The 25,772-nt window shown below is 43.2% G+C and overlaps 1 protein-coding gene across 4 annotated transcripts; it reads right to left on the bottom strand.

The window, feature by feature from the left end:
- Positions 1–327: 327 nt before the first annotated feature.
- TP53INP1 (tumor protein p53 inducible nuclear protein 1) lies at positions 328–21,792 on the bottom strand. Of its 4 annotated transcripts, XM_069465480.1 has the most exons (6): positions 21,605–21,792; positions 13,837–13,928; positions 12,874–13,134; positions 11,924–12,287; positions 6,134–6,171; positions 5,068–5,131 (listed from the first exon to the last, which is right to left on the bottom strand). In XM_069465480.1, the coding sequence occupies exons 3-5, from the start codon at positions 12,983–12,985 to the stop codon at positions 6,150–6,152; spliced, it is 498 nt and encodes a 165-aa protein (XP_069321581.1). In that variant the 5' UTR covers positions 12,986–13,134; positions 13,837–13,928; positions 21,605–21,792; the 3' UTR covers positions 5,068–5,131; positions 6,134–6,149. The 4 variants fall into 4 exon arrangements, with proteins under 4 accessions (XP_069321578.1, XP_069321579.1, XP_069321580.1 ...); XM_069465477.1 differs by lacking the exon at positions 6,134–6,171 and having other exon boundaries at positions 328–5,131; XM_069465478.1 differs by lacking the exons at positions 6,134–6,171; positions 13,837–13,928 and having other exon boundaries at positions 328–5,131.
- Positions 21,793–25,772: the final 3,980 nt, after the last annotated feature.

Raw genomic sequence — 25,772 nt, 5'->3', positions numbered from 1 at the left:
CATTGGGAATTCACCAAGCTAGCTTAAAAAGGCTAAGAACAAGGGTAATGAATTCTATATTTGTTTTTTAACCCAGATTGATTAGAGGATAAGGTACTGTTTGGGGGCCACCCTCAAATTCCTGTTTGCTTAAAAGATTACTCATTTTATGTAAAAGAAAATCTTAATGCACTAATTTTATATACACTTTTAAAAAAGTATTTAAGGTGCATATTAAATACATCTTTTGGACTTGGACAAGCAAAACTAAACAGCAAATATTTTAAGTTGTGCTTACTTTTAAGACTAATGACCATAAAGATAAAAGAATTCAACAAATTTCACGAAGTTAAAGGACATTTTATTTACTGACAGATTAAAAACCGTAACTCCAGGTAGTGCAAAATGCACCACTGAACCCAATTACAAAGAATGGGTGTTAACACACAATGTTTAAGCAATGCTACACTTATTTTTGGCAAAGTGCTGTATTGTTCAATCTGTGTACAAAACTGACCATCTATGAACCAACCAGTATAAAAAATTTCTATAAAAACAGAAAAAAATTTAGACAGTGGCTCAAGAAAACAAGCTGCCATTTATGCATAGATTGATATACAGTATATATCCTAACCAAATGTCCCTTTTGAGTTTTCAAGTTGATGAAAAAAAATTTTGTGTCCAGAAACACATTAAGAAGGCACATAATACACTCTACAATACTTTTCAGTCTCCATAACTCATGCCCTGCCATCGAAAAGCAAATGTGTTCACAATTTTACTTGAGAAAAAAACAAAGCCACTTTTTTTTTTTTTAATAACACACACAATTATTAAGTTCAACATCTCTGGAGGAAAACGCAACCAAAAAGCAAGCAAAACCACTCATACACTCCAAGCCTGAAAACACACACATCTAACCTCCCCAAGTACTGGTTTGGTTTTTCAAAGTCCACCTAGAAAACAAATACTAAAACTTCAGGCAAACACAGAGCAAAACTGGGCATTTAACAATTACACAATTTTTAAAAATGTCAAAGAAAATCCTCAATGATATACAAAACATTATCCACTTAAGCTGCCTCCCTTTGAATAGTAACTTTTCCTCCCACATAAAGGATACTGTTGCAAATAAGATATCCTCATCTGTTTGCTTTCTGGTACCTCTTTCTCCACCCTAAACGTTAGTCGGTGTCAAATTTCAAGTGAAATTGGTACATGGCAAGGCTGACACCATTGTATTATGTAAATTTTCTAAATAAAGCATTTTATATAAAATTTTAAGCATTACAGTAAGTAGACAGGGATGCCATTTATATAATATATCAGCATGGCAGATGGCAGTGCAACCATCATGATAGAAGCCCAACTTGTAAAAGAGTTTAACCAATATTTATAGGCCTTATAAAATAATTTTAAGGTAACATTACAAACATATACTAGTATCTCCTAGTACAAGGAGCAGTCTCTTAACTGATTCTAAAAACAAAAACTAATACTTGGAAACTCAAACTTTTCCCACTAGTCTATTTAAATGTCTATCTTCTAGTTGGAGTCCTTCATTTTTTTTGTTTCCAACTCAAAGAAAATGAGGAAAACAAAGATACCCTTCCTTGCTCTTTTTTCTTAAGAATATATAAATACAACGTATTTCATTGAAGAGGAAGAGAAATGGCAAAGAAACTCAGATTTCAACAAAGATGAGGATTACAAACCAGTGTACTATACAGATTTGAGAAGCAAAAACAATAGGCTATGCTGAACAGCACTCTCAAGTTTTAAGTAAACTGTCTTCTCACTAGAATCAAAGTACTAACACAACAGAGAAGATACGTAAACAGGAACAGTCTGCATGGGAATTGGAAAAATGTGCAGGAAATTAATATTAAAAAATGGTCTCTGCGATAGGAAGTCAAAAATCCAATCACTTTGCATCTTCTGCAAAAAAATTCCCCACACAACTAACAATATAAATGCATGCCACAGAAGATAAATAATGGATGGCTCTAATCTTCAACTTACAGTGCAGTACATAACTCAATTAGTTGAGGAAGAAAAAGTAATAAACATAGGACATATCTTAAAACGTTTTATTAACAAAAACAAACTTTGAGAAACATGGTGCATTGTAAAAGCTAAGAAACGCATTCACGAAGCACTGCTTGTGTGCAGCACGTATTCCAGACTTTCACCAAGTAATGTTCTGTTATCAGTTTAGAAATAATCAGAGTTACTAAACTCAGAGGAGTCTTGCTTCTCACTGCTTGAATTTTTAAGACATATTCAATAAAGCACATTGTAAACCACTAATATTTACAACAGAAAAAATCATATAAGCTCATAATAAAATGCATTTTGGCCATGTTTCAGAGAATACTTAACAGGTCAACATCGTTCTGTGTTATTATTGGCCTTGTATCCTACACACAGTAGATGCCTAACATCTAATGACCAAGAACTTCAACTGAACTATGTAACCATTTTCTTCAATTTTTACATGTGCCAATTTTAGAAACTTTAGACACTGACACAGAAACCACAGTATGACGTCACAGGTGGTGGTGTAATCCTAACCTAGTGACTGAGATTTTTTGTTTTCAAGGTACAGAGCATAAAAAGCTAGGTCCAGATAAAGCAAACAAAAAGTCAATAACTGATAAGAGATATGTATTTAAAATATCAAGAAATCTGAAAGAAAAAGACCATTGCAGTTGTATGTACAAATCTGTTCATGCTGCCAAACAAATTCTCATGGCTGAACTTTTGTAGCTTGTGAGGTACTGACGACTCGCAGGCAATATATGAAAAAGAGAGCCCGTTTATTCGGAGGCTTGCATCCTGCAGACATTTAGCTGGTCTATTTTCAAGTTACCAACCTGACCCTATAACAGACACGATGTAAAACATACACACCTTCAGGAAAACTACCTTATCTCCCAACTCTGGTAAACACAAGTAGCAACAAAATAACTTCTAACTCAGTTTGACAAAACTTTACAGACTTGGCCCCTAATTAGAAAACAAATAAATAAAGGGAAAGTCAAAACGGAAGGGGCAATTAGGAGAAGGGGGGGGTCGAGACTTGTTCTAAGGAGACATCCTGGCACTCATCACAGCCAGTGGAAGAACAACCCAAAACTACCACCCAGCTGCACATCTGACCTCTTCCAACTACCAGGGCTCCAGTCTGGTTGGAAAAGAGCACAGCACTTCCCTTAGAGTCTTCCTGGGTTCCCTGCATCAAGCTGCTACAGGGTTATTGAAAAATATAATACTTTACATAACTATATGCTGCTTTTTTCCTTGAAAACATTTTACAGATGTGTGTATGTGTATTCATTTAATTAGTTGCAGAGAAGATGGAAAAATAAGCTGTTTGATTATGAAGGTGATGCTACTGCTCTGTTAGTAGAAAGTGCTTTGGATTGTAAATGTATTTACTTAATTTCAAAGGAAATTGGTGAGATTATAGATGGCACAGCAAAACCCATCACAATTGCTAAAAAAGGAAGTGACTGTCTAGAGGTAAGGAAGAGATTTTCTCTGTGTTGAGTCCACTAGCCTACATGTGAATCGAACCCTGCACCCTGGCCTCTTTAGCACCAACACTGAAGAACAGCTGTGGCAGAGAAATTGCCTCAGCCTGACTCCATCGCCAGATTCAGCAGAAAGGCCCTTGGAATTTCCTACAAGGTTCAGTTCTGGACAGCCCCACTTCAAATCAGCATACAATCCTCACAGCTGTGAAGGAGGTAAGTATCACTACTCCCCTGTTGGTGGAAGAAACAGAGGCCAGAGTGGTTAAAGATTTTTGCCTGAAGTTAAAAAAATGAAAAGTCAAGGAAGCCAACCTGTTACTCTCCACTTAGATGCTACGAAAGGCATGACCAGAAATTCCCCCTCACCCTTGCTTGCCACTTGGCAGGACAGGCTCCATGGCAGAGGATTTTTCACTGTATCTGGAAACACAAAGCCTCTTTTCCCATGGGCAAATATGAATATGAATCACGCAAGTGCCTGGACAAGTACTTCTGAATTTACAGCTGATGTGAGGTGGGGGGTGGGCAGAGCTGGCAGGAAGAAATCAAAACAACTTAAACACTGGACTAATGGGTTAGCTATAGACAAGAATTTTTCCAGATATAATTTCACAGGTCTAATTTAATCCCTCTGCATGTGAGACAAGTGCTCTTGTCCACGACACCTGTAATGTCTGTACCACGTCACATAGTCACATTGGAATTTGTGAATGCACTGTTCACTAAAGCTTAATGTACCTGAATTCCAAAATAAACTGCATGACTAATCTGAAAAAAAAAAAAAAAAAACAAACCCATACACACAGAAATATATCAAGTTTCCTTTCAAAGAAAGTCCAGCCATAATTCCATTATATCCATGGCAACTATCACCTGTTAATGCTCGTGTTAGTGTGTAAAAATGTATTCATTATATACAGAAAAGATTATCAAGTACTGGTCAATAAAGTGTATGGCTGACCCTGAGAATAAATTTTTGCTTACTCAAAAGATTAAGTAATACAAAACAAAATGAAATTGAAAGATGCCTTTTCTTGTACTTGGGAAGAAATGTCTTTAAAATGCTAATTCATGTACACTTTAATAGATTTAAAGACATCCCCAAACACCAAACACTGTAATTGTATTGATATGTTTCCAAAAATAGTCTGAAAAAATTTACAAAAAAGTAAATGTTAAGAGCAAGGCATTATGTGATACACAGCATATAAATCTAGTTTTCAAGATAGTGTCTAAACACACTGCATAAAACTATGTGATCGGTCATCAGTTGGCTGTAAAGAGACATTTTCATTGTACATATACACACATCCACACACTTATGCACAAACCAAGAGAAAACAACCAACAAAACTTGAAATTCTTAGTAATTGTACTGACGCGGGCAGGGCTGATGAACAACCCAGCCATTGTGCTTGACTTGCCGAGAGTGGCAATCCCTGGTAAGATTTTGGCGACGAAGGCTATTTCTGTTAAGAGACTGTCTTTCACTATGTTCTTTTATCCACTGGGAAGGGCGAAAGCTCTTGGGTTGTTCCAGAAAAGTTGTGTGAGCAGTAAGAGCTGCAACATAGCAATGAATGTGCTGCCCCATTTCATTTTCAACTTCCACTCTGAAACAGAAAAAAGTGGGAGATATATTAAATAACAAAGTATATTATTAATGAAACTGAAAAAGTTACTTAGCAATTCAATTACCACACTAATTTGTTTATGGTTGAATGGGAGCTTAGTGTCTCGTGGCTGACAGATGAGTTTATTATTTTCTGACCACACTGACTGATGGCTGGACTGTGAGCCAATTTTTAACAGAAATATGCTGTTTAATCCACAGATGGCTAAGTAGACTATATTCTAAAAATATGCTTTATATTTTGAGTGAATTTCAGTTACAGAGTATATATATTTATATAGGCTTTTCAGGGAGGGGAATTAGCATTTATTGAATATATACATTTGCTGTTTTGCAAATATTATATACTTTAATTCTCACTGTAATCTTAAAAGGAAAATATTTTAATTCCCAAATTTTACTGATCAGAAAGTATTGTGCCAACAGTACCTTCACAGATATTTTCTGTCATAAGTAAAATGTTCTAGGAAGCACACTGTAAATCTACATTTAACAGCAATATGCATATTCTACTCATTTACCATTTTTCTAGGTCAGAAGCTATGGCTCATTATAGAAGATAACTCTTTAAGTTTTTATTTATATCACAACAGGGCACATTTTGGAATAGCATTTACATGGCAATGTTATAAAGACTTTCATAGAACACATAATCTTAAAATATGGCTACACACAGTATGATTATTATATATTTTCTATATAAAAAGCCAGTCAAGCAGGATTGATCTAAACTATGTTAATACATAACATGAAGAGGAAGGGCAGTTATATATTCTGCCTAAAATCACTTGAGGAAAACACTATTATCTTTTTATTTATATATATATTTATTTTAAAAAGCAGAATTAAAGCAGGTCACATTAAGAAACTAAGAGAAAGAATATACACAAAGTGGTTTTTAGGAGGGCGGCCTGTGAGTCCTTAGCCTCCCTCCTGTGCAGACTGATAACATATCACACAGTCTCGAAGTCAATGTACTTACTCTGTGCCCGAGAGTCCTATAAGCAGCTTTTCCTGGCCCTACAAATGTTAAATGGTGAACTATTAAATCACTAGTATGATTTAAAATGCTATTTTAATTTTACTGTTAGGATGTGGTCAACTTTTCTTTATTAAAACTGGTTTATTATGTGTCATTAAAGGCACATATATTACTTCAGATTATGATAGCACATAAACCTTCACAAACAATACTTATAACAAAGGCTAAAATTCAATCAAATGCACACTACAAAACCCACTGCAATTACAAGCACCTTACTTTTATGTGCTTTATGTATTATTTCCAAGGAGAGACATTATGGAAGCAATTTAACTTTTGAAAGACACAATTATTTTTTTGCTCAGAAAACACAGATGCTTACTACATAGCTAGCTTCCTAATTTTGGTAACACCTGATTTCTATATTGATTTACCAGGTCTTATAAGAATTTCAAATCTAAAAATAAGGATGTTAAAAAATTTTTAGTTGGCCGGGCGCGGTGGCTCACGCCTGTAATCCTAGCACTCTGGGAGGCCGAGGCGGGTGGATCGCTCGAGGTCAGGAGTTCAAGACCAGCCTGAGCAAGAGTGAGACCCCGTCTCTACTAAAAATAGAAAGAAATTATATGGACAACTAAAATATATATATACAAAAAATTAGCCGGGCATGGTGACGCATGCCTGTAGTCCCAGCTACTCGGGAGGCTGAGGCAGTAGGATCGCTTAAGCCCAGGAGTTTGAGGTTGCTGTGAGCTAGGCTGACGCCACGGCACTCACTCTAGCCCGGGCAACAGAGTGAGACTCTGTCTCAAAAAAAAAAAAAAAAAAAAAAAAAAAATTTTTAGTTACTATGAAAAAACTATAATATGTGCAGAAAGAATTAATATGAAATTCTTTGTGTTCTTTTGATCCCTTATATATGAGAAAGTACATATTTAACTACCCTATATGTTATATCTATGAGTGCAAAAACAAACAAGGTACAAAGACAACATTCTCACTGCATGGAAACCGCAAACACAAGACAACCAGACGCAGCGCATGGTCCTAGACTGGATGCTGGCTTGGGCAAACTAGAGGAAATATTCCTGGCATTATTAGGGAAATATGAGTGTAGTTTGGGTAGCAGTTACAATAAAAATGGCTGGGCACCGTGGCATGTACCTATAATTCTAGCACTTTGGGAGGCTGAGGCAGGAGGATCATTTGAGCCTGGGCATTCAAGATCAGCCTCAGCCTCCCAAAGTGCTGGGATTACAGGTGTGAGCCACCATGCCCAGCCCAAAAAGCTGTATTTTAAATTTTTGTTGGAATGCCTGAAACACCTCTTACTAAACTTATAGCACTGAATAAAGTGCCAGTTAAAATAACATTTCCCATCAAAGATCTTACCCAGTATATAGACTGGCACCATGTAGTTATATAAGGAAGTTGTTTTTCATTTTGGTACAAGCAAAATGAAATGAAATATGTTTAGCCTCATAAAAGATCATCTACAATCTTGAAACTTGAGAGTACAGTAAACCCTAGTAAAGTTAACAAATCAATGGGCTACCTGGGCTTTGTTTATATTTGGAAAACAGGAAATAGCATAAGATATACACAACTGTCTACTTAGTGAGTCAGAGCCTGGACAATCCAAAAAGAGGCCCTTTGGATGACAGCATTAACGATAGGAATATTGTGAACTGCTCCAAAGGATCTAAATTCACCTGGATTCTTAACCTAAGAGAAAGAATTAAGTTAATGCTTCCTAAGCACTAGGAGAAAGCTGACCAATAATTGCTTGGGGCAGTAGTCAGGCAGATTAATCAGGACAAAAATTGAAAAATGGGCAAGAGTTCCTTTGTTCAACCCTTTGCTGAGGACACAAGGCCTCATGTACACAAGTGGGTAAAATGGTCAGGAGGTGGTGAAGAGAAATTACCAGGACTCATTGACATGGGAGCCCCATGCACTGTGGCACCAAGATCCATTGGTGAAGCCCTGACTCAGGCTACAGTTAGACTGAGAGAATATAAAATGTAAGAATTGATACGATTATGAGAGTTGGAGTGTTTTAACAGGCTTTATGTAAAGAAGCTGTATCTCCTTTACCTAAATATTTTATGGAAATGAACACTGTGCCTGCCTGGGGGATGTTCCCCCTACCTGGTACTGCAAAACAAAAGGCATGTAAATCCGTCCTTCAAGCAATATTAATTGGACATGTTAAATGGGAACCAGTAAGAATGCCCAAGCCTGAACAGTGTAGAATAAAAACTAGAATGCTGGTAGGGACAAGTTCTCAGATAGCCCCATGTGGAATGTAAAAACTAGAGCTTATGGCAATACTGTGAGCACCTCTCAGCAACTACTACTGGGAATTTGGACTAGAGAATTTCCACCTGAGGGGCATTTATTACCCTTGCTATGGGACATTAACTGAAGCTACCCCTATGACTGAAAGACATAGTGACCTTGAAACCTGAAGTACCCATGATGTCTTGGGTGACATCAGAGAAACATTCTAATAGGGACAGTAGTGCCCAGAACAGTTCCATAATAAAATGGAAATGGTTTATACAGGATCATGCCACCCAGGAAATGCAAGGGAGATATAAGCAGGGAGCCTCTTTTCCCCCAAGACTGACTCTGGAACTGTTTGAGGAACTGCTGGGTTCTATCGTCACTTGGACAGTGACTTATAAACAGCTCTAAAGTGACTGACCAAGAGATGCTTGGTTTGTACGTGGCAGTTCCAAGGCGAACAGATAACATCCTATTTGGCAGGATGCCACTCTGATGGAAGAAGGTAAGAACACATGAGCTCAGTGGGTTGAACTGCGTGCTGCTTTCCTAGTGGTGATGGAGGAATTGAGCAGTGGAGCCCCTGGTGTTCGGGTTTTTACTGACTCATGAGCAGTGGCCAATGGTCTGGCCACATGGTCAGGCGAAGGGCAATGAAAACCTGGCCTTTTAAAGGGCTGCCCATATGGGGTGCAGCTCTATGGCTATTTGAGGAGTCCATAAAGTAGGACCTGGCGATGCCCATCAGAGGAGACACCTTCCAGGTTCAGAAGGTGACTGGAATTGAAAGCAAATATCCCTGTGGCCTTGAGGTGGTCACCTGGGTCTATGAAACGAGTGGATGTGGGGTACTGCCGCAGTGCAGATGGGCTCAATCTAGGCACATTCCTTTAGGCACACAATGCCAATAACAACTGTTCTGTCTTCCAGCAAAAAAGACAGAGACTGCCAACGGCTGTGGGATCGCTGGTGGGAAGGCCCCTGAACAGAGCTGGCAAGTGACAGTAATGCCCACAAGCCTGGGGGGCTACAAATGGCTCCTAACAGTAATAGACACTGACTCTGGACTGAGCTCCAGAAATACCAGGTGGAAGATGCAAAAAACAAAACAGATATTGCATGGATTTGGACGGACAACCATCATTTCTTCAGACCAAGGAACACACTGTACAGTCATAATGTCCAGTAATAGGCAGAGAGCTATTCTCCTCAGAGTAATACTAGTTTGATAGAGAAGTAGAAAGTGCGGGTACAACAGTGGTTGTCTAAATTAGAGGGGAGAGAAAAGCATGAATGGCTGCCTTCCACGCCTTCATGAGTGGATACTCACACTCAACAGGAATGGGACTAAAGCAGTATCTCCACTAGATCTTCCTCCATTTGTCTGGCTGATTTGGGGAAGAGGGGCTGGAAAGGATGCTGGGAGGACTATGCAATTCTTGCTAAGAGAAGAGCATGCTGGTATTAATATAATGACTATAATTTTTTTCTTTCTTCCCCACATCACCTCAATTTTTCCCTCTACCCAATGCAGTGGTACTAGGACCAGGGCTGTAATTACAAGTACTAGAAGCAGGAATGATTCCTAAGCAAGAATTGGTAACTACGTTTTTAAACCTTATGTCAGAATTCCTAAGGGCCCAATAGGGGTGGGTTTTGCCTTCACCCCGTCTGGCAAAATTGGGGCTAACAACGAATGCGGCTACACTGCCTGGTGGTAAAGGTTCCCCCCTAGTTCTGCACTTGTGCGACCTCACCCGATCTGAAGGGGAGTGGGCTGAGGGGGAGGTACATGCTGGACCAGTATTCTGCCTGCAACCTAGATCAGCACAGTGGCTAAACCTGATGTCCCTTCCAAAGGTGGAAAAGTTCAGGTATAAATAAAGAGGAGGAGGATAAAGGAATGAATAAATAGGTTATAAATTGAGAGAAATCCAATAGTACATTCACACCTCAAAAGAGGCTAAGAGCAAGAGATGACATTGTCTCTAAGCTCATTTATAGCAAATGCCTGAAAGGGTGAAGCTGTGTTTGTGCCAAGACCATTCCTGCTTTTGGAACCTGACAAGATCAATGAAACCTGAAAACCTGAGTGGCCTCACCTTGGGAGGCCATATTAATACAACATGACGACGGACTGGATGAACAGCGATGACTGAATGGGCCAGTATCTTTTGAGCTATTCTATATATCCTTTTATTGTAAGGGATCCAAGTGCAAAGACTGGAGGTGGATATGATATTATGAAACATATATTTGGTCTTCCTAGGTCTCCTGGCATATAAATTCCAAAATCCTTGGACTCTCCAAAGTGGAAAGTGTTTTTTTGTATGCTAATGGTTAACAGATGGCAGGCAGCCCCCTAGGCAGCCTCAGGATAGGATTTGGTCACCGGAAAGACCAAGGCAGGATTAGAGGGTTGGGACCTCCAGCACTCCGCACTCCAACCTCCAGGAAGAGGAGAGGGCCTGAAGGTTAAGCTGATCACCAACGGCCAATGATTTAATCAATCATGTCTATGTAATGAAGCTTCCATAAAAACCCAAAAGTACTAGGTTCAGGGAACTTCCAGATAGCTGAACACCTGAAGGTTCCTGGGGCGTGGTAGAAGCTCTGTACCCCTTCCCACACGCCCTGCCTTAGGCATATCTTCATGTGTTTCCTTTTTAATAGACTTTGTAATAAACCAGTAAACATGAGGAAGCATTTCCCTGAGTTCTGTGAGCTGTTCTAGCAAACTAATCAAACCCAAGGAGGGGGTTCACAGGAACCCTGATTTTATAGCTGGTCTGTCAGCAGCACAGGTTAAATGACTTGGTGCTTGTGATTAGCTTCAGAAGTAGGGGACAGTATAGGGGACTGCCCCTGACCTGTGGGATCTGACACTATCTCCAGGTAGATAGTGTAAGAATAGAATTGAATTAGAGGACACCCACAAGGTGTCTGCTGCTAGAAGACTGCTTGCTTGGTGTGCAGGGAAAAACCCCACATACCTGGTGTCAGAAGTATTGTGTGACTGTGTTGTGAGAGTATAGCAGGAAGAAACTTTGTTATTCCTATATTCTAAGACAAGGTCTTCAAAGGTTAGGTGTCATTTGATATGACCCAGCTAGGAATACTTAGAAGAAGGTAAGTTTTATTTTAAGATATAATATTCTGGTTGAATGATACCCTAAATAATCCAGTCTATAAAGTGTCAGAGTCACATTCTAAGGTACTTAGCAGAAACGCCAGTCTTCTATTTCTAGTCAGTAGCAGAATTTTATGAGACAGCTCTCTATTATATATAACTGGGGCTATGCTACAACTAACTTTTTTAAAAATCTAAAATGAACAGGCTTTTCTATAACATTGATCACCTCGTGCACTATGCACATGCTTTTATAAATCCCTAACAAAATTACTTTTGCATCTGCTACGAACTTAACTTTGAACTGTAGTAGAAATAAATAAAATGCATGCTCAGCAGACCATCCACAGAGTAAAATACTTGCAACGTACCTGGGACTACTTGGGCTGTGAAGTTCATCAGGCCCACAGTTGGCCTCACTGAGACCAGGGCAGGAGTTATGCACAGCATAGACAGACATGCTGGGATGTTCGATGAGAAGGTTTTCCATAGGACTTGTTTCCACCTTGATAGTGGTTAATCCACCTGCAGTAAAACACGGGGGAGGGGTGATAAACCAGCTCTCCTCCATTGGACAGGACTCGAACTGGAGGAAGCAGGAATCACTTGTATCAGCCAAGCATTCAAGAGATGCAGGTAAACAGGAAAAGACTGAAGGGTGGTCAGTAGGTGACTCTTCACTGATGTCATCATCATCATCTTCCTCTTCTTCTGCTGAGAAGCCAGTGCAAGTATCTAGATCGTAGTCCACATTGCAGTTCATATTTGTTGTTGGAGAGTCCCATGGGAGGAATATCATCACATGGAGCCGTCATTGTAAAGCCGCCCATCAAATTCACAGCACAGAAAAAGAAGAGATGATACTGTTAGCTGATGCTTACATTCCTTCCTTTAGTTCAGAAACAAAACCATTTATAGTCACTCATAATGATTATAAAATAATTTCTGAGCACTTGATGTGTGTGTGTGGTGTCACTGTATGGGATGGAGTATGTTGGCTTTGCAGGAATGGTTTTAGGACTGTTTCTCCTCTGCTGAATAAACACATAATGAGCCATATGCGTTCCTGCTTGTCTCACATGAGGGTTTCCTATGAAAGTGCTTCTGATTTGATTAGGCTATGAGAGTTGCAAAACTGGAAAGTCTGACATCAGGCAATTTCACTGACTTATCTGGCACAGGATGTTTCCTGCCATTTTTTAAGACAAATTCTTGTTTACTTTTAAGGGTTAAAAACCTTCCATTGCTAGTTTACTTATGCAAAAATGGAGAGGCAAGGATTTCCACTTTCACTGTGAAAATTCACCAGAGTATACCTTACCTATGAAGTCAACAAGAATCCATTCATCATCTTCTTTCTCACTAAATTCTGGTTCTGGGTTGGAAGAAGTATTGACTTCACCCACAAACATTTTATTCAGCCTCTGGAACATTGTTAAGGCAAGACTGAGACTCTGGCTGGGTGTCTTTACAGCTGAGATTTCAAAATCTTGTCTTCAATTGGCCCGAGGGTACTGACAGGAGATTAAAGTGCACAGGGTGCTTATTCAACTTAGGTGAACAGCAAGAAGAGTCATTATCCCTAAAATAAAACAGAAAAGGTAGCTCATTTAAAAATCGGCATATACTTATATGTATGTATGTTGTAAGTATATATGCACACACACATACCCTTAGAAGCAAGCATATGCCTCAGCCTACATTCTACACGTATTTCTTTCTACAGGAGTCAAACACAAGAAATGCAACATGTAAATATCTTAAGATGGGAAATAAAAGGGAAAGAGTTGTTCTTTTTCACATCCGTACTTTTATAATTAAGTGGTGAATTTGAATAACGTATTTCTAACTGCAATATCTCTTTTCTGGAAGTAGATGAGTAAGAACTAGATATTAACGCACTTGCTGTATGATATTCAACTGAAGTCTTCCAAATGACCCAGTGCCCAGTGACCCCTATGATGCCAGGCCCTCATCTTGACCTGGCTCACTTTCCCTTCTGTTCTCTATTTCTTGTTTGTGGCTGTAAGCACACCTAATTGCATTTAAAATCTGTAAGCACAGCGTACTTCGGCCTTCTAAACAATTCCTACAGCTGGCATGGAGAAATTTACACCGTAGAAGACTGAGCTTGGCAGCACCTACAACTGGAAACACCACTCCAGTGTGGTGGCTCAGCAGGTGGGTGGTGGAGTCAGTGGGCCTTGGTTCAAATCCCAGCTTAGCCACTCACTCGTTATATGAGTCAGGAAGTTACAGGGCTTCAGATGACAATAGTTCCTACCTCAGGTAGTTCTGATGAGTTCTAAATAAGGAACTTCAGCCTTGATCGTATTCCACAGTTCCAGATTTATGTATCCATTTCTACCTGGTTACCTGATGGGCATATCAAATTGAACACATACCAAGAATAACTTAATTTTTTCCCTACAAATTTGTTCATGCACATCCCCTCTCAGTAAGCAGCAGCAGTCAGCAGTTATTCAGACTAAAAACCTAGCAGTTATCCCTTTTTTTTTTTTTTTGAGACAGAGTCTCACTCTGTTGCCCAGGCTAGAGTGAGTGCCGTGGCGTCAGCCTAGCTCACAGCAACCTCAAACTCCTGAGCTCAAGCGATCCTCCTGTCTCAGCCTCCCAAGTAGCTGGGACTACAGGCATGCACCACCATGCCCGGCTAATTTTTTCTATATATATTTTTAGCTGTCCATATAATTTCTTTCTATTTTTAGTAGAGATGGGGTCTCGCTCTTGCTCAGGCTGGTCTCGAACTCCTGAGCTCAAACGATCCGCCCACCTCGGCCTCCCAGAGTGCTAGGATTACAGGCGTGAGCCACCGCGCCCGGCCCTTTTTTTTTTTTTTTTTAAGAGATGGAGTCACACTCCGTTGCCCAGGCTGGAGTGCAGTGGCACGATCATAGCTCACTACAATCTCCGTCTCCTGGGCCCAAGTGATCCTCCCACCTCAGCCTCCAGAGGAGCTGGCACTATAGGCATGCAGCACCATGCCCAGCTAATTTTTAAAATTTTCTTGTAGAGATGTGATCTTGCTACATTACCCAGACTGGTCTTTTTTTTTTTTTTTTTTTTTTTTTTTTGAGACAGAGTCTCTCTCTGTTGCCCAGGCTAGAGTGAGTGCCGTGGCGTCAGCCTAGCTCACAGCAACCTCAAACTCCTGAGCTCAAGGGATCCTCCTGTCTCAGCCTCCCGAGTAGCTGGGACTACAGGCATGCACCACCATGCCCGGCTAATTTTTTCTATATATATTTTTAGCTGTCCATATAATTTCTTTCTATTTTTAGTAGAGATGGGGTCTCGCTCTTGCTCAGGCTGGTCTCGAACTCCTGAGCTCAAACGATCCGCCCACCTCGGCCTCCCAGAGTGCTAGGATTACAGGCGTGAGCCACCGCGCCCAGCCAAGACTGGTCTTGAACTCCTGGCCCCAAGTGATCCTCCAGCCTCAGACTCCCAAAGAGCTGGGATTATACCACATCCCATCACCTTTGACCACTTCTGCGCCCTCCCACTAACCCCTCATCTAAACTATCAGGAAATCCTATGGACTCCAGCTACACAAGCAGCTCGAATCTGCCTACTTCCCTCAATTCTAATTTAAATGCTCATCCTAGTTTAAGCCAACCTATTGTCCCTCCAGGACTTGGCCAAAACCACAACTCAGTCTCTTTGATGCTACTCTTGTTATTTTATTTATTTTATTTTTTTTTTTTACTTTATTATTTTTTTTTTTGAGGCAGAGTCCTGCTCTGTCACCCTGGGTAGAGTGCCATGGCGTCAGCCTAGCTTACAGCAACCTCAAACTCCTGGGCTCAAGCAATCCTCCTGCCTCAGCCTCCCGAGTAGCTGGGGCTACAGGCATGCGCCACCATGCCCAGCTAATTTTTTCTATATATTTTTAGTTGTCCAGTTAATTTCTTTCTATTTTTTAGTGGAGACGGGGTCTCGCTCTTGCTCAGGCTGGTCTCGAACCCCTGAGCTCAAACGATCCACCCACCTCGGCCTCCCAGAGTGCTAGGATTACAGGATTACAGGCGTGAGCCACCACGCCCGGCCAATGCTACTCTTGTTAAATGAGACAGTGCCGGGAATTGACTTAGCAAGGTACTTGGCACAAAGTCCTCAGTCCAGGCCAGCTATTCTCCACACATTTACCAAGCACCTATTGTGCATCAAGCATAGTTCTGAACACAGGGGAGAGAGCTGTGAACGAGGCCATCCCACAGGCGAGTGTGACAACCCAGGGTGATGCATGCTATGGAAGTGGTAGGGCCAGGTATCCCTCACACTGCCTGAGCAGACTCCTGCTGTAAATGACTTCTAGTTTTGGGTGATTGAGAAAATCAGGAATGGAGGAAGGGAGAGAAGGAACACCATGGAAGCCAGCAGATGAGTGAGAAAAGGGCACCTGTGGTACCACTCTAGGTCCAGATGGACGGTCAGATCCTGCAGAGCCTTGTAAACCAGAAGAAAGGAGAGGGAAAAGCAAAAAAAAAAAAGAAAAAAGAAAAAACAAACAAAAAAAAAAACAAGGGAAAAACCACCCGGTTTCTGGCTTAGCCAAATGAGGGGATGATGGGACCATTTAGGGGTACAGAAATGAATACTGTAGAAAGTATAGGTTGCAGTCATTTCAGACATGCTGAATTTGGGGAATGTGCAAGATGATGCAGCTGGAGATGTCTGGCAGGCAGCTGAATACAGAGCCTTGGGACTGAGGAGTATGGTCTCAGCTGGGGGCACAGATCTGGGAGCTGTTGACACAAAAGGGGTGAAAAAAACCATGGATGAGATCACCCAGGGCTGGTAAAAAGCATCTCACTAATTAACACTTTTTATCACAAGCATCAGCCTTGAATACACAATTTCAGACTCCTGACAGTTCACTTTTAAAACCACCTTTAGCTGTAGAAGTAGCTGGGTCTGTAGCAACAAGACACCTGGTTCAATCCCTAGTGTGTAAACTGGACTGCTACAATTGTTTGGCACACTACTACGAGAGTAAAACATTTCAAATAAATGACATTAGAACCCTTTTGTGGTCACAATTCATCATCTTCAGCCATTAATTATTAAAAGCGGGTAAACAGGAAGTGTCACTTGCATAACCAGTCTTTCTGAAACCTTTTGGAAAGCAACATAGCCAGATCATGAAAGCTGGAGCTCTAGTATGAGAATTCAAATTCAGCTTTATGTTTCATGTAAGAGAAATGACAAGAAAAGTGGACTGTATAGCTAGTTCGCTTGACCCACTGTGGTGTGATAGTTACATCGCAAAAGATGAGCTATCACGAGGTCTGATGCAAATAAAAGTTTTGAAGGACACAAGCTAGGAGGGAAAAAGATATTTTCAAAATCTTTCCCCATTTCTCTTAAGTGGTGGAGACAGATATTGGCACTAAGTACAATTCTGTGTCAGCTGAGACAGTTGAGAGAATCATCCCAATTCTCCAGGGCAGTGCTGGGCTCTGGCCCCGCATCAGCTAAGCAGCCAGAGCCACAGGTCAGGGAGGGGAGACCACCACAGGGGAACCCTTGCTCATCCTGGATGAGTGCCTTGTCCCCTGCTGTGATGCTGCATGAGAGGAAGGCACTGCCACCCAGGCCAGATAAGCAGCAACTACAAGGCAGGAGTCATTGCTGGGCAGCTACTGGGTTCCCAAGTACAAACTGCCCCCTCTGGCCACAGCACCAGACCCTCGTAATGAAAGCAGCTTATGCCTGGAATATATGCAACTCTGCTCTAGAAAAGACTCCTCTAGAGTAGCTCTCTAAGGAGCAGCACAATCCAATCCTCTTTTGGTTTCCTAATGTCAGAGGCTGCCTCCAGATCTCCTATGTCTCTGCAAGGACAAGGCAGAGTATTCAGAAGCCCAGGCAGGTGAGGGAAGAGCTCATCCTTCATCTCACCTGAGTCACTGCTGGTATTTACAGGGCACACCTGCTGACACTCTGCGGGAAGTACACACAGTGGAGTCTTTGGGAAGACGTGGAAGGAGCACTGGTCTGGGCACAAGCAGAATTCTGGCTCTGGCTCTATCTAAGTGGCTGCAGCTACACAATTTGCCCTTCGGGGCCTCAGTCTCTCAGAAAAGCGGGAAGACTGTGCTGGATTTGCCTCTTCACTCCCTTTCCCCACAAACTTCAAGCACACAGAAGTGAAGCTGGTCTATGTAAAGTTCCCTTGGCCCTGCTTTCTATAGGTGTCCCAAAAGACAAGGAGCTGTTGGAGAGATCCCCCACCATATGCTAAAACTGTCCAATGAGGTAGCCCCGGGCACATTAGAAAAATTAACATTTGAAATGTGACTAACATGACCGAGAAACTGAATCAATTTTAATCCATTTAAATTTAAAAGTTGATAATTCAGTCAATTTTTGGAAAACTTTCAAGTACATTTGGAATAAACTAGGGTATGTGAAACTACTTTTTCACCTGTAAATTTTATGACATTTAAATATAGATGAAAATTTTATATCTGAAATGAGATGTGCTGTATGGGTAAAATGGAGTGTAGTTCAAAGACTTAGTATTCCCCCAAAGAATGTAAAATATTTCATTAATAATTTTTAGATTGAGTACATGTTGAAACAATAATTTTGAACTATTAGGTTAAATAAAATTAACTTTATATGTTTCCTTTCCCTTTTTTTAATGTGGCTACTAGAAAATTTAAGCATACATGTGACATTATATACTTCTGTTGGACAGGGCTGTTCCAGAAAAATATCCGCAAAATCTTAATGGCCTATACTTCTATGGATGACCCAGAGACCGTCCCTGCCCAGTCACTACTGCTCTTAACCTTGGTTCTGCCCAGGGATGGAGGTTCCCAGTGGGACTGCTTCTACAAGGAGCTAAAAGGCAAAGCAAAGAGCTTCAGACTTCTCTCCTTCCTACATGGTCACTGACTTTCATAATCACAACTCTAGGACAATGATAAAACTAAAATGAAAATTCCAGGGAAAGCACATGTCCTAAGAGGATAAATTTACAAATACAGCTCTGGAATTTGCTAGCAAAGAGACAGAGGCAAAGAAGGCTAGCTGGGGTAATGCTGCTGTTCTCTGAGGCACCTGCAAGCTTTCAGCTGTAACCAACCTTGGCCTAGCAGTCTCCCTGATGAAGAAAAGAAACAAAGTGTCTGGGCTCAACATCATCAATAAGGCAGCTTTGTCTCTGTTTTGCTTGATTCAGAATACCTCCACCTCCTCCCTTTTAAAAATAAATTATGTCTTTTTCATTATTAAGTGGACAAAACTACATTATAAAAAGTTTCAAAAATAAATAAGGAAAATAGGTATTATTCCATTGCCTTGTTGCAATATTGTTAGATAGTGTGGTGCATTTTCTTCTAGTTTTTTCTTCTACATATAAAGGTTTCTTTTTATCATTGTTGTAGTCTACCGAATGCACAATTTTGTATCTTGCATTGTTACTTAACATTTTATCATCAATGTTTTTCACATTATTACGAGTGGAGATGCTTAGTGGGCAAACAAAGGTGACTGAGTTTAATATTCACGGGAAAAAGTAGTCTGCTTTCAGAATTTAGAAAAGGAGTTGCTACTTTGAAGATCTTGTTAGTATAATTTATTTTCTCAGTTTAAAGATAGGTAGCCCACCAAGAGGCCATATGTTGTGGTACCTAAAGACCAGTCTGGGGTAGCCTGCTCTGTTTGAAATCTTGGCTCTGCTACTAGCAACCTGTGTGAATTCAGGATATTTAGTAACATCTTGGTGCCTGTTTTCTCATCCTTAAGATGAGAATGATGGTTATAATACCTACTTCATAGTGCCAACATGAGGCTTAAGTATACATCACTTAGCATAGCAAACATTCAGTAAATATTAACTACAAGTTCCTTCCAAGCTAGTTGTGAGACTGTAAGCAAGTCACTTAGCAGCTTTAGGTCTGGGTTTCTTCATCCATAAAATGTCTACATAATAATCAAAACTACAATATACTGATTGCTTATTGTATGTGACAGGGCCTTGAGGTACTTATTTTTCCCATTTTACTGATGAAGCAATTGAGGCTCAGAAAGTAAGTAACTTGCTCAAAGTGACAGCTGGTCAGGGTGGGGCCGGCATTAGAACATAAGTCCATCTGATTCCAATCCCTTGCTCTTCCCTGCACAGGATCTCTCAGGCTCCCAGCCTCAACTCCAGTTCTAAGAACCTAAGAAAATAGCACCTTTCAGTTGGTTTTGGCTGCCAGCAGGCGGCTCCAAAAAACATTTTTAAACTTAAAAAAAAAAAACTCACAACTTTGATGATCTGACTTCTAAATATGTGTACAGTTGTGGCTCCTTGACAGCTTCAGCATATCAGATGGCTAAACTAACACACCTTCATTGAGAAACTGCCTCAAAACTATCTTTCTCTTTATATCCTAACTTCTCCCATTACTTTAAAAAATAAATATGCTGATTCAACTAATTTAAAATCAATTTTGAACTGCAGAAAAATCAAGCCAAGAAAGTTGTCTTTGTTTGGTTCACTCCTACCCAGTCTATTCAACTAGTTTACAAGGAAGGTTGTTCCCCCAGGGACTCACTACTGCCTGCCCAGAAGGCTGAATGACAGTGGACAAAGACAGCAATAAGTGGTAATTCATAGCCTGTTACCCTTGAATTTTGAAAGCAGGGCCATTCCCAAGAGAGGAAGGAGGGAGCAATTGCAAAAAAGAACAAAAGATAGGAGAGAAAACAAGAGACCTTGGTCACAGGAATGAGTAAGGTCCTGGTTCCAGGCAGGAGCCTTTGAAAAGTATGCTGCCAATTCAGAATTATAGTGATTGCGACTTAAAATCCAAAGCTTCCCAGTGTTTTTCACATCTGCAAATGAAAAATGTATTTCAATTACCAAGCTAGGGACTTCAGGATCTTGGGGCACTCATAATGACTTCGGTTCAATGACCCCAAGGGTCACATTTTTCCCTTTTCCCCAAAAATATGTTGCATTCAGAAAAAGCTTTTAGCAAGGATGCCCAAGTTCTTGGGAGGTACAGATGTAAACAGGCTCTTTCTTACTCTAAATTGGAATTAACATACCAAGCAGACATAATCAGGAAATACAATCAAAACAAAGAATCCCCACGTAAAATTTACCGGCAACTTTGAAATAGAAAACACTATTTTCTTTTAATTGGCTGTGTGGCCTCGAGTAAGTTACTTAATTTCTCTGTGCCTCGGATTTCCTATCTGGGACTACTTTAGAGAGTTATTATGAGAATCAACTGGGATAATGTACGTAAAGCCCCAAGCATAGTATATGGCGCATACTAAATGCTCAATAAGCCCAAGTGATCAAAATCATTACGATTTAATTTTTAACGGGAAAGTAAAGTGCTCTTTCCACAGGTGCAAACTCAAATAGTGATGCGTAAGATCAAGTCGGGTGGAGGAACAGGCAACGGACAGGCGGTCACTCAGGCAGGGGCGGTCGCCGGGTAACGGAGCAGGTTCCCCGCAGTCGCGGGGCCTCCTGTGCTACCGTGCGCGGCCCTGCGCTCGGGGGGCAGAGCAGAGGGGACACGGGCGCAGGGGCGGGGGCAGGCACCCGGCCGAGAGTGCAGACGCCGCTGCCTTCGAGCGATGCGTCCCGAGCGGCGGCCGCGGGCGCTCGTCCTGGAGCCGGGAGCCCCGGGCCGAGTCCCGAGCGGGCAGCCCCATCCAACGGCCGAGTGCAGGAGGAGGAGGAGTGGAGGGGAGTGAGGAGGAGGAGAAAGAGGAGGTCCCGCCGTGGCCAAGAAAACAGGCCACGCTCGGGGGAGGAGGCAGAAACCAAACACCCAACCGCCGCCCAGCGCCGGGGCTCGGCCGGGCCCGTGTCCGCGCCGCCGCCGCCCACACCGCGGGCCGCGGAGACCGCCGAGGGCCGGCCGACGGGGTGCGCGGCCCGGCCGGGCGGCGGCGACACGAAGAAGCAGCGAGAAGCTCAGACAGCGCACAGCCGGAGCCCCGAGGGCAGGGCGCGCGGCCGGACCCGCCGGGCTCCGGGGCCCCTGGACGCCCGCCCGCCAGCCCGCACTTACGTGGGCCCGAGCCGCAGCGGGGATGCGCGAAGGAAGCGGCCGCCCGGCTCGGCGGGGAAGGCGCGCACTGGCGCGGGGCGGCGCGGGGCTGCTGAGGTAGCGGCGGCCGGGCTGGGCTGCGCCTCGCTCGGGTCCCCGGACGGCGGGCGCGGAGCCGGCTCCAGCCCTCCTGTTGCTGCGCGCTGGCCGGCCCGTCCAGGTCCTTTTGTTGTTGTGCAGCGCTCGCAACAGCTGATCGCCCGCTCCGCCCGCCGTCGGGCCCGGCCGCCCCGCCCCGGGGCCGCGCCAGCCCCGGCCCCACCAATCGGCGGCGCGGGCGCCCCGGGGCCGCCCTGCGAGAGGTTGTCACTAACGCACGTGACCTGGCGCCCGGCCCGGCGACGCTCTCAAGTCAGAAACAAGCCCGGGCAACAAAAGCTGGGAGCCCAGAGCGGAGACCAGGGGCGAGCGGAAGGGCGGGAGAGAAGGGGCGCAGGGGGCCCCCAAGACGTGGGAACCGGCAGGGGCCAGGCGGGAGGGAGGGCTGCGGGCAGAGCAGAAGGAAGAGCCCACCCGTCCGCCCTCAGCGGCCCCTTTGGCTGTGTGAGGAGTCCAGAGTTTGGGGCATCAGGAACACAGTTTTTCCTGTCCTTTAAGAGGGAAGTTAAGGACACGGGGAGTGATGGGGCTAACGCCTCCAAGGGCCCCATTCTGGCCGGCGTAGGAGTAAACCCGTAGACTGGGTGCCATACGGCGGACCCGCCCCTGGGCCTTCTTGGGAATGAAGGTCTGGGCTCCTGATCCAGGGGATAGCGGCCCGCTCAAACCAGGAGCCGGGCCCCACCGCCTGTGGAAACCAACAGTGGGAGCTGACCAAGCTTGCCTCACAGGCTCGGGATTCTGCCTGTGGGCGAGGCAGAAGAGGCCATGGGACTAGGCCTGAAGGCAGAGCGGGCTGAACCTCGAGGGCCCTTTGCTCCAGCAGGCAAGAAGAACCCTGCATGAAGAAGAGTTGGGAGAGCTGCTTCTTCCCCAGGCTGTGCAGCTCGGCTCTGGTGTGACACGAGGAGTTATGACCTCTATTCTGTTCACATACGTGCAAACTGGACATTCACAGGGGCCTGCCTACTCACCAGGTTATTTATAGTGAGAAGGAAATGAGACAGTGGGCTTGAAATTGTTTTCCAAACCAAAGCCCTGTACACATATAGGTGGGCTAACTGTATCTGGCAAAGGCAAGGGAGTCATGTTGCTGCAGATCAGCTCTCATGTGCATCCTGTTTGGACTGGGGTGTAATTTTCTGACCCAGGGTGAAATGTATAGGGGTATGTCTAGCATACATTACAGTAGCTGAAAGACACATTCTGAACCTCACAAGAATCCTGAGGTCAGTCCATTTCCAACAATACTGGCTTTAAGGGATGTAAATTGAAGTGCAGGGAATTGTCTGACACCCAGGAGGAACGATCAATATGGTGGTCATTTGGCCTTATCTTGGGAGGTGGAGCAAGGCTGTAACTGTGGACTAGATAATCTCACAGAATGGAACATGCTTTGGGTTTTATTTTTTATTTTTTACATTTTTTAAAAGTTTATATTTTAATTTAAATTATATTTTTAAAAGCCTGGTGGCGGCCGGTCACCAACCAGGGGCAGTCCCCCGCTGACCCCACCCCCGGCCCCACCCGCTGGAGCCCCCCCAACCCTTGGGAGAAGGAGGAGGGGCGGAGGGGGAGGGAGCCCCGGCAGAGGGGTCAGGAGGCACAGGGGCGGGGTGTAAGAGATTGAATCCTCCGGGCGGACTGCACACCGCCGGTGGTGGAAATGCCACAGTTTGGATTTTAGGTTTTGGCAAATCAGTCACGCTGTGGTAGGAGCCCCATGGTCTCGTGTTTCTCCTCAGGAATCCACGAAGAGGCCTTTCAGAACCAAGGTATGATGACAATTATAAGGGTCTTATTTTTTAAAAGTCAGAAAGACCTACCTTTTTATCATAGTTGAAGGCAACATGTGAAAGCATACAACCTTGTTATGATAAAGCAAGCAATATGAGGTAGATGATGTTTCGAAAGATGGCCACAACAATATCTCCTTCATCAAGAAGTGGAGTCTACTTTTCCTCTCTTTATATCTGGGATGGCCCTGTGACTGCTTTGACCAACAGAATGTGGCAGAAAGAATGTTCTATGACTTCCAAGCCTGAACATTAAGCAAACCTGATAGCTTCTGCTTTGCACTCAGGGAGAAGCCAGCCACCACTTAAGGAGAGACCACCATGCTATGAGGAAGCCTAAGCCAGCCATGGGAGAGGCCACGTAGAAAGAGAGAGAGGCCTGGCCAGCCCGTAGCTCTTCAGCTCATCTCAGCGGAGGTACCAGACCTATGAGTGAAGAAGCCCTCTAGGAAGTTCCAGCCCCAGCAGACACCATATGGAACAGAGATAAGCCATCTCCACTGAGCCATGCCAAAATCGCAGAACTGCAGACAAATAAATGATTGTTGTTTTAAGGGACTAAATGTTGGAGTAGTTTTTAAAGCAGCAATAGATACCCAAAACACAGAGCTAACAGGAATGCCCGTCACAGATCAACCATCTCTAAATCCCACAAAGTGGAGTTTTTGTGACCAAAAAAAAAAAAAAAAATGTATCTTATCTCAGAAGTCATTTGCTTTCTGTTTACTCTCTTGCTGATTTATAATCTTCCCACCTGGTGCTTGTTTATACCAGAGGTGTACCAAAGAGGCAGTGGGGTAGGGCAGGATAGAAGTCTGCCCCTGTGAGGGAGGAGTAATTTACTACTGACATTGTTTGGAACTGTTGGAGCATGATAACAATAAAAAATGGGCTGATCTCTAGTCAAATTTACCATTGTCTTAAACTTCTCTACAGACAAAAAAAAAAACCAGTTCCCTGCCTACTGCCCGCACCTGGGATGGATCACTCCCACAGCCTCCCTCCTTGGGATGCCACTGGTTTACACAAATACATGCAGTGAGACTCAGGAGTAATGTCATCTCCACAGCACAGAGCTGCCTGAACACATCCAAACTGTCAAATCACACAACTGCAAACCAGCCTCTCATCTGCTGGCTGACAAAGACCCAGCCAGGTTCCCTGCCTGGGCAGACCCAGTGAATCCAACCATCCTTTAATTCACAGTATAATTCTTAGCATGTTGCCATAGTACCCACTTCCAGGCTGACCCCCTGCTGTGGGGGTGACCCTTTCCCCATCTGTCAGAGTCCTCTTGTCTGTTTTCCATGGAGCTCAATACACTCCCTTATCTACCCTAACAAAGGGGATTCAACCTCAAGTTTTGTTCTGAAGGCTCACAGGGCAAGACCACATTCATGCCAACATCGAGATACAATGCAGCTAATGCCTCTGCCTCCTGCTTCCGAAAGCAGGCTGTGGCCATCACCCTGCCAGTTGCTTCGAGGCTGCTAAAGAATGTTGTTTTCTACCAAGCCATGGGATGGCTACTCAGGGCAGCCTCAGAACACAAAGCAACAAATCATCCAGTCTGTACTGAGGAGAAGAACCCCAAGTGAAGTCCACTTAGGTCATTTTCAACTTATCCAACAATAAATAGGGTCTGCTGAACTTCTATGGGCCCAGTATGTTGCCAAGTGTCTGAGAGTGACAGAAGAATTTTTGTTTCATTGTATTTTAGAAGAACAATCACTTGGAATTCCAGTGAAATCTGCTGTCCTAAGAGAAGGGAAGAAAGGATCTGTCTGGGTCTCCAGAAAGCCTGGGACAGAAGGAAGCAAGATTTAGTGAACTCTTCTTTCTGAAATAAAAACAGAAAACAGAAATCTAACTGGGTTGCCAGTTAGATTCCTCCTCAGGAAGGAGTCAGGAATTATTCCAGAGCCATAAGTGTAATAGCTTTTCAAGTCCCTGCATCCTTTGTGACTTCCGTTTATTAGTTTTCTCAACCCTATTTCCACATGGTGATTAGAAATAAGGCCCTTAAAATAAAAAAGGATCTGTGTGCTGGCTGGGGCACCGTACTCAGCAGCCAGCGCTGGGGAGGAAAGCCCTCAAGAGCTGTGGTAGCACATGCTGGATTGTGACTGACTGATGCTTGCTCTAGGCCTAGAGTGCTTTCTCTGGTTTCTGTAAAGTCCTCACTTTAAAGACAGTTTAGTCTCTGGATGAATGCACAGATAAGAACTCAATTA

This window comes from Eulemur rufifrons, chromosome 3, assembly GCF_041146395.1.
Source record: "Eulemur rufifrons isolate Redbay chromosome 3, OSU_ERuf_1, whole genome shotgun sequence".
Classification (NCBI taxonomy): Eukaryota; Metazoa; Chordata; class Mammalia; order Primates; family Lemuridae; genus Eulemur; species Eulemur rufifrons.
The sequence above is the reverse complement of the archived record's forward strand: the minus strand, read 5'-3'. Positions and strand labels throughout refer to the sequence as shown.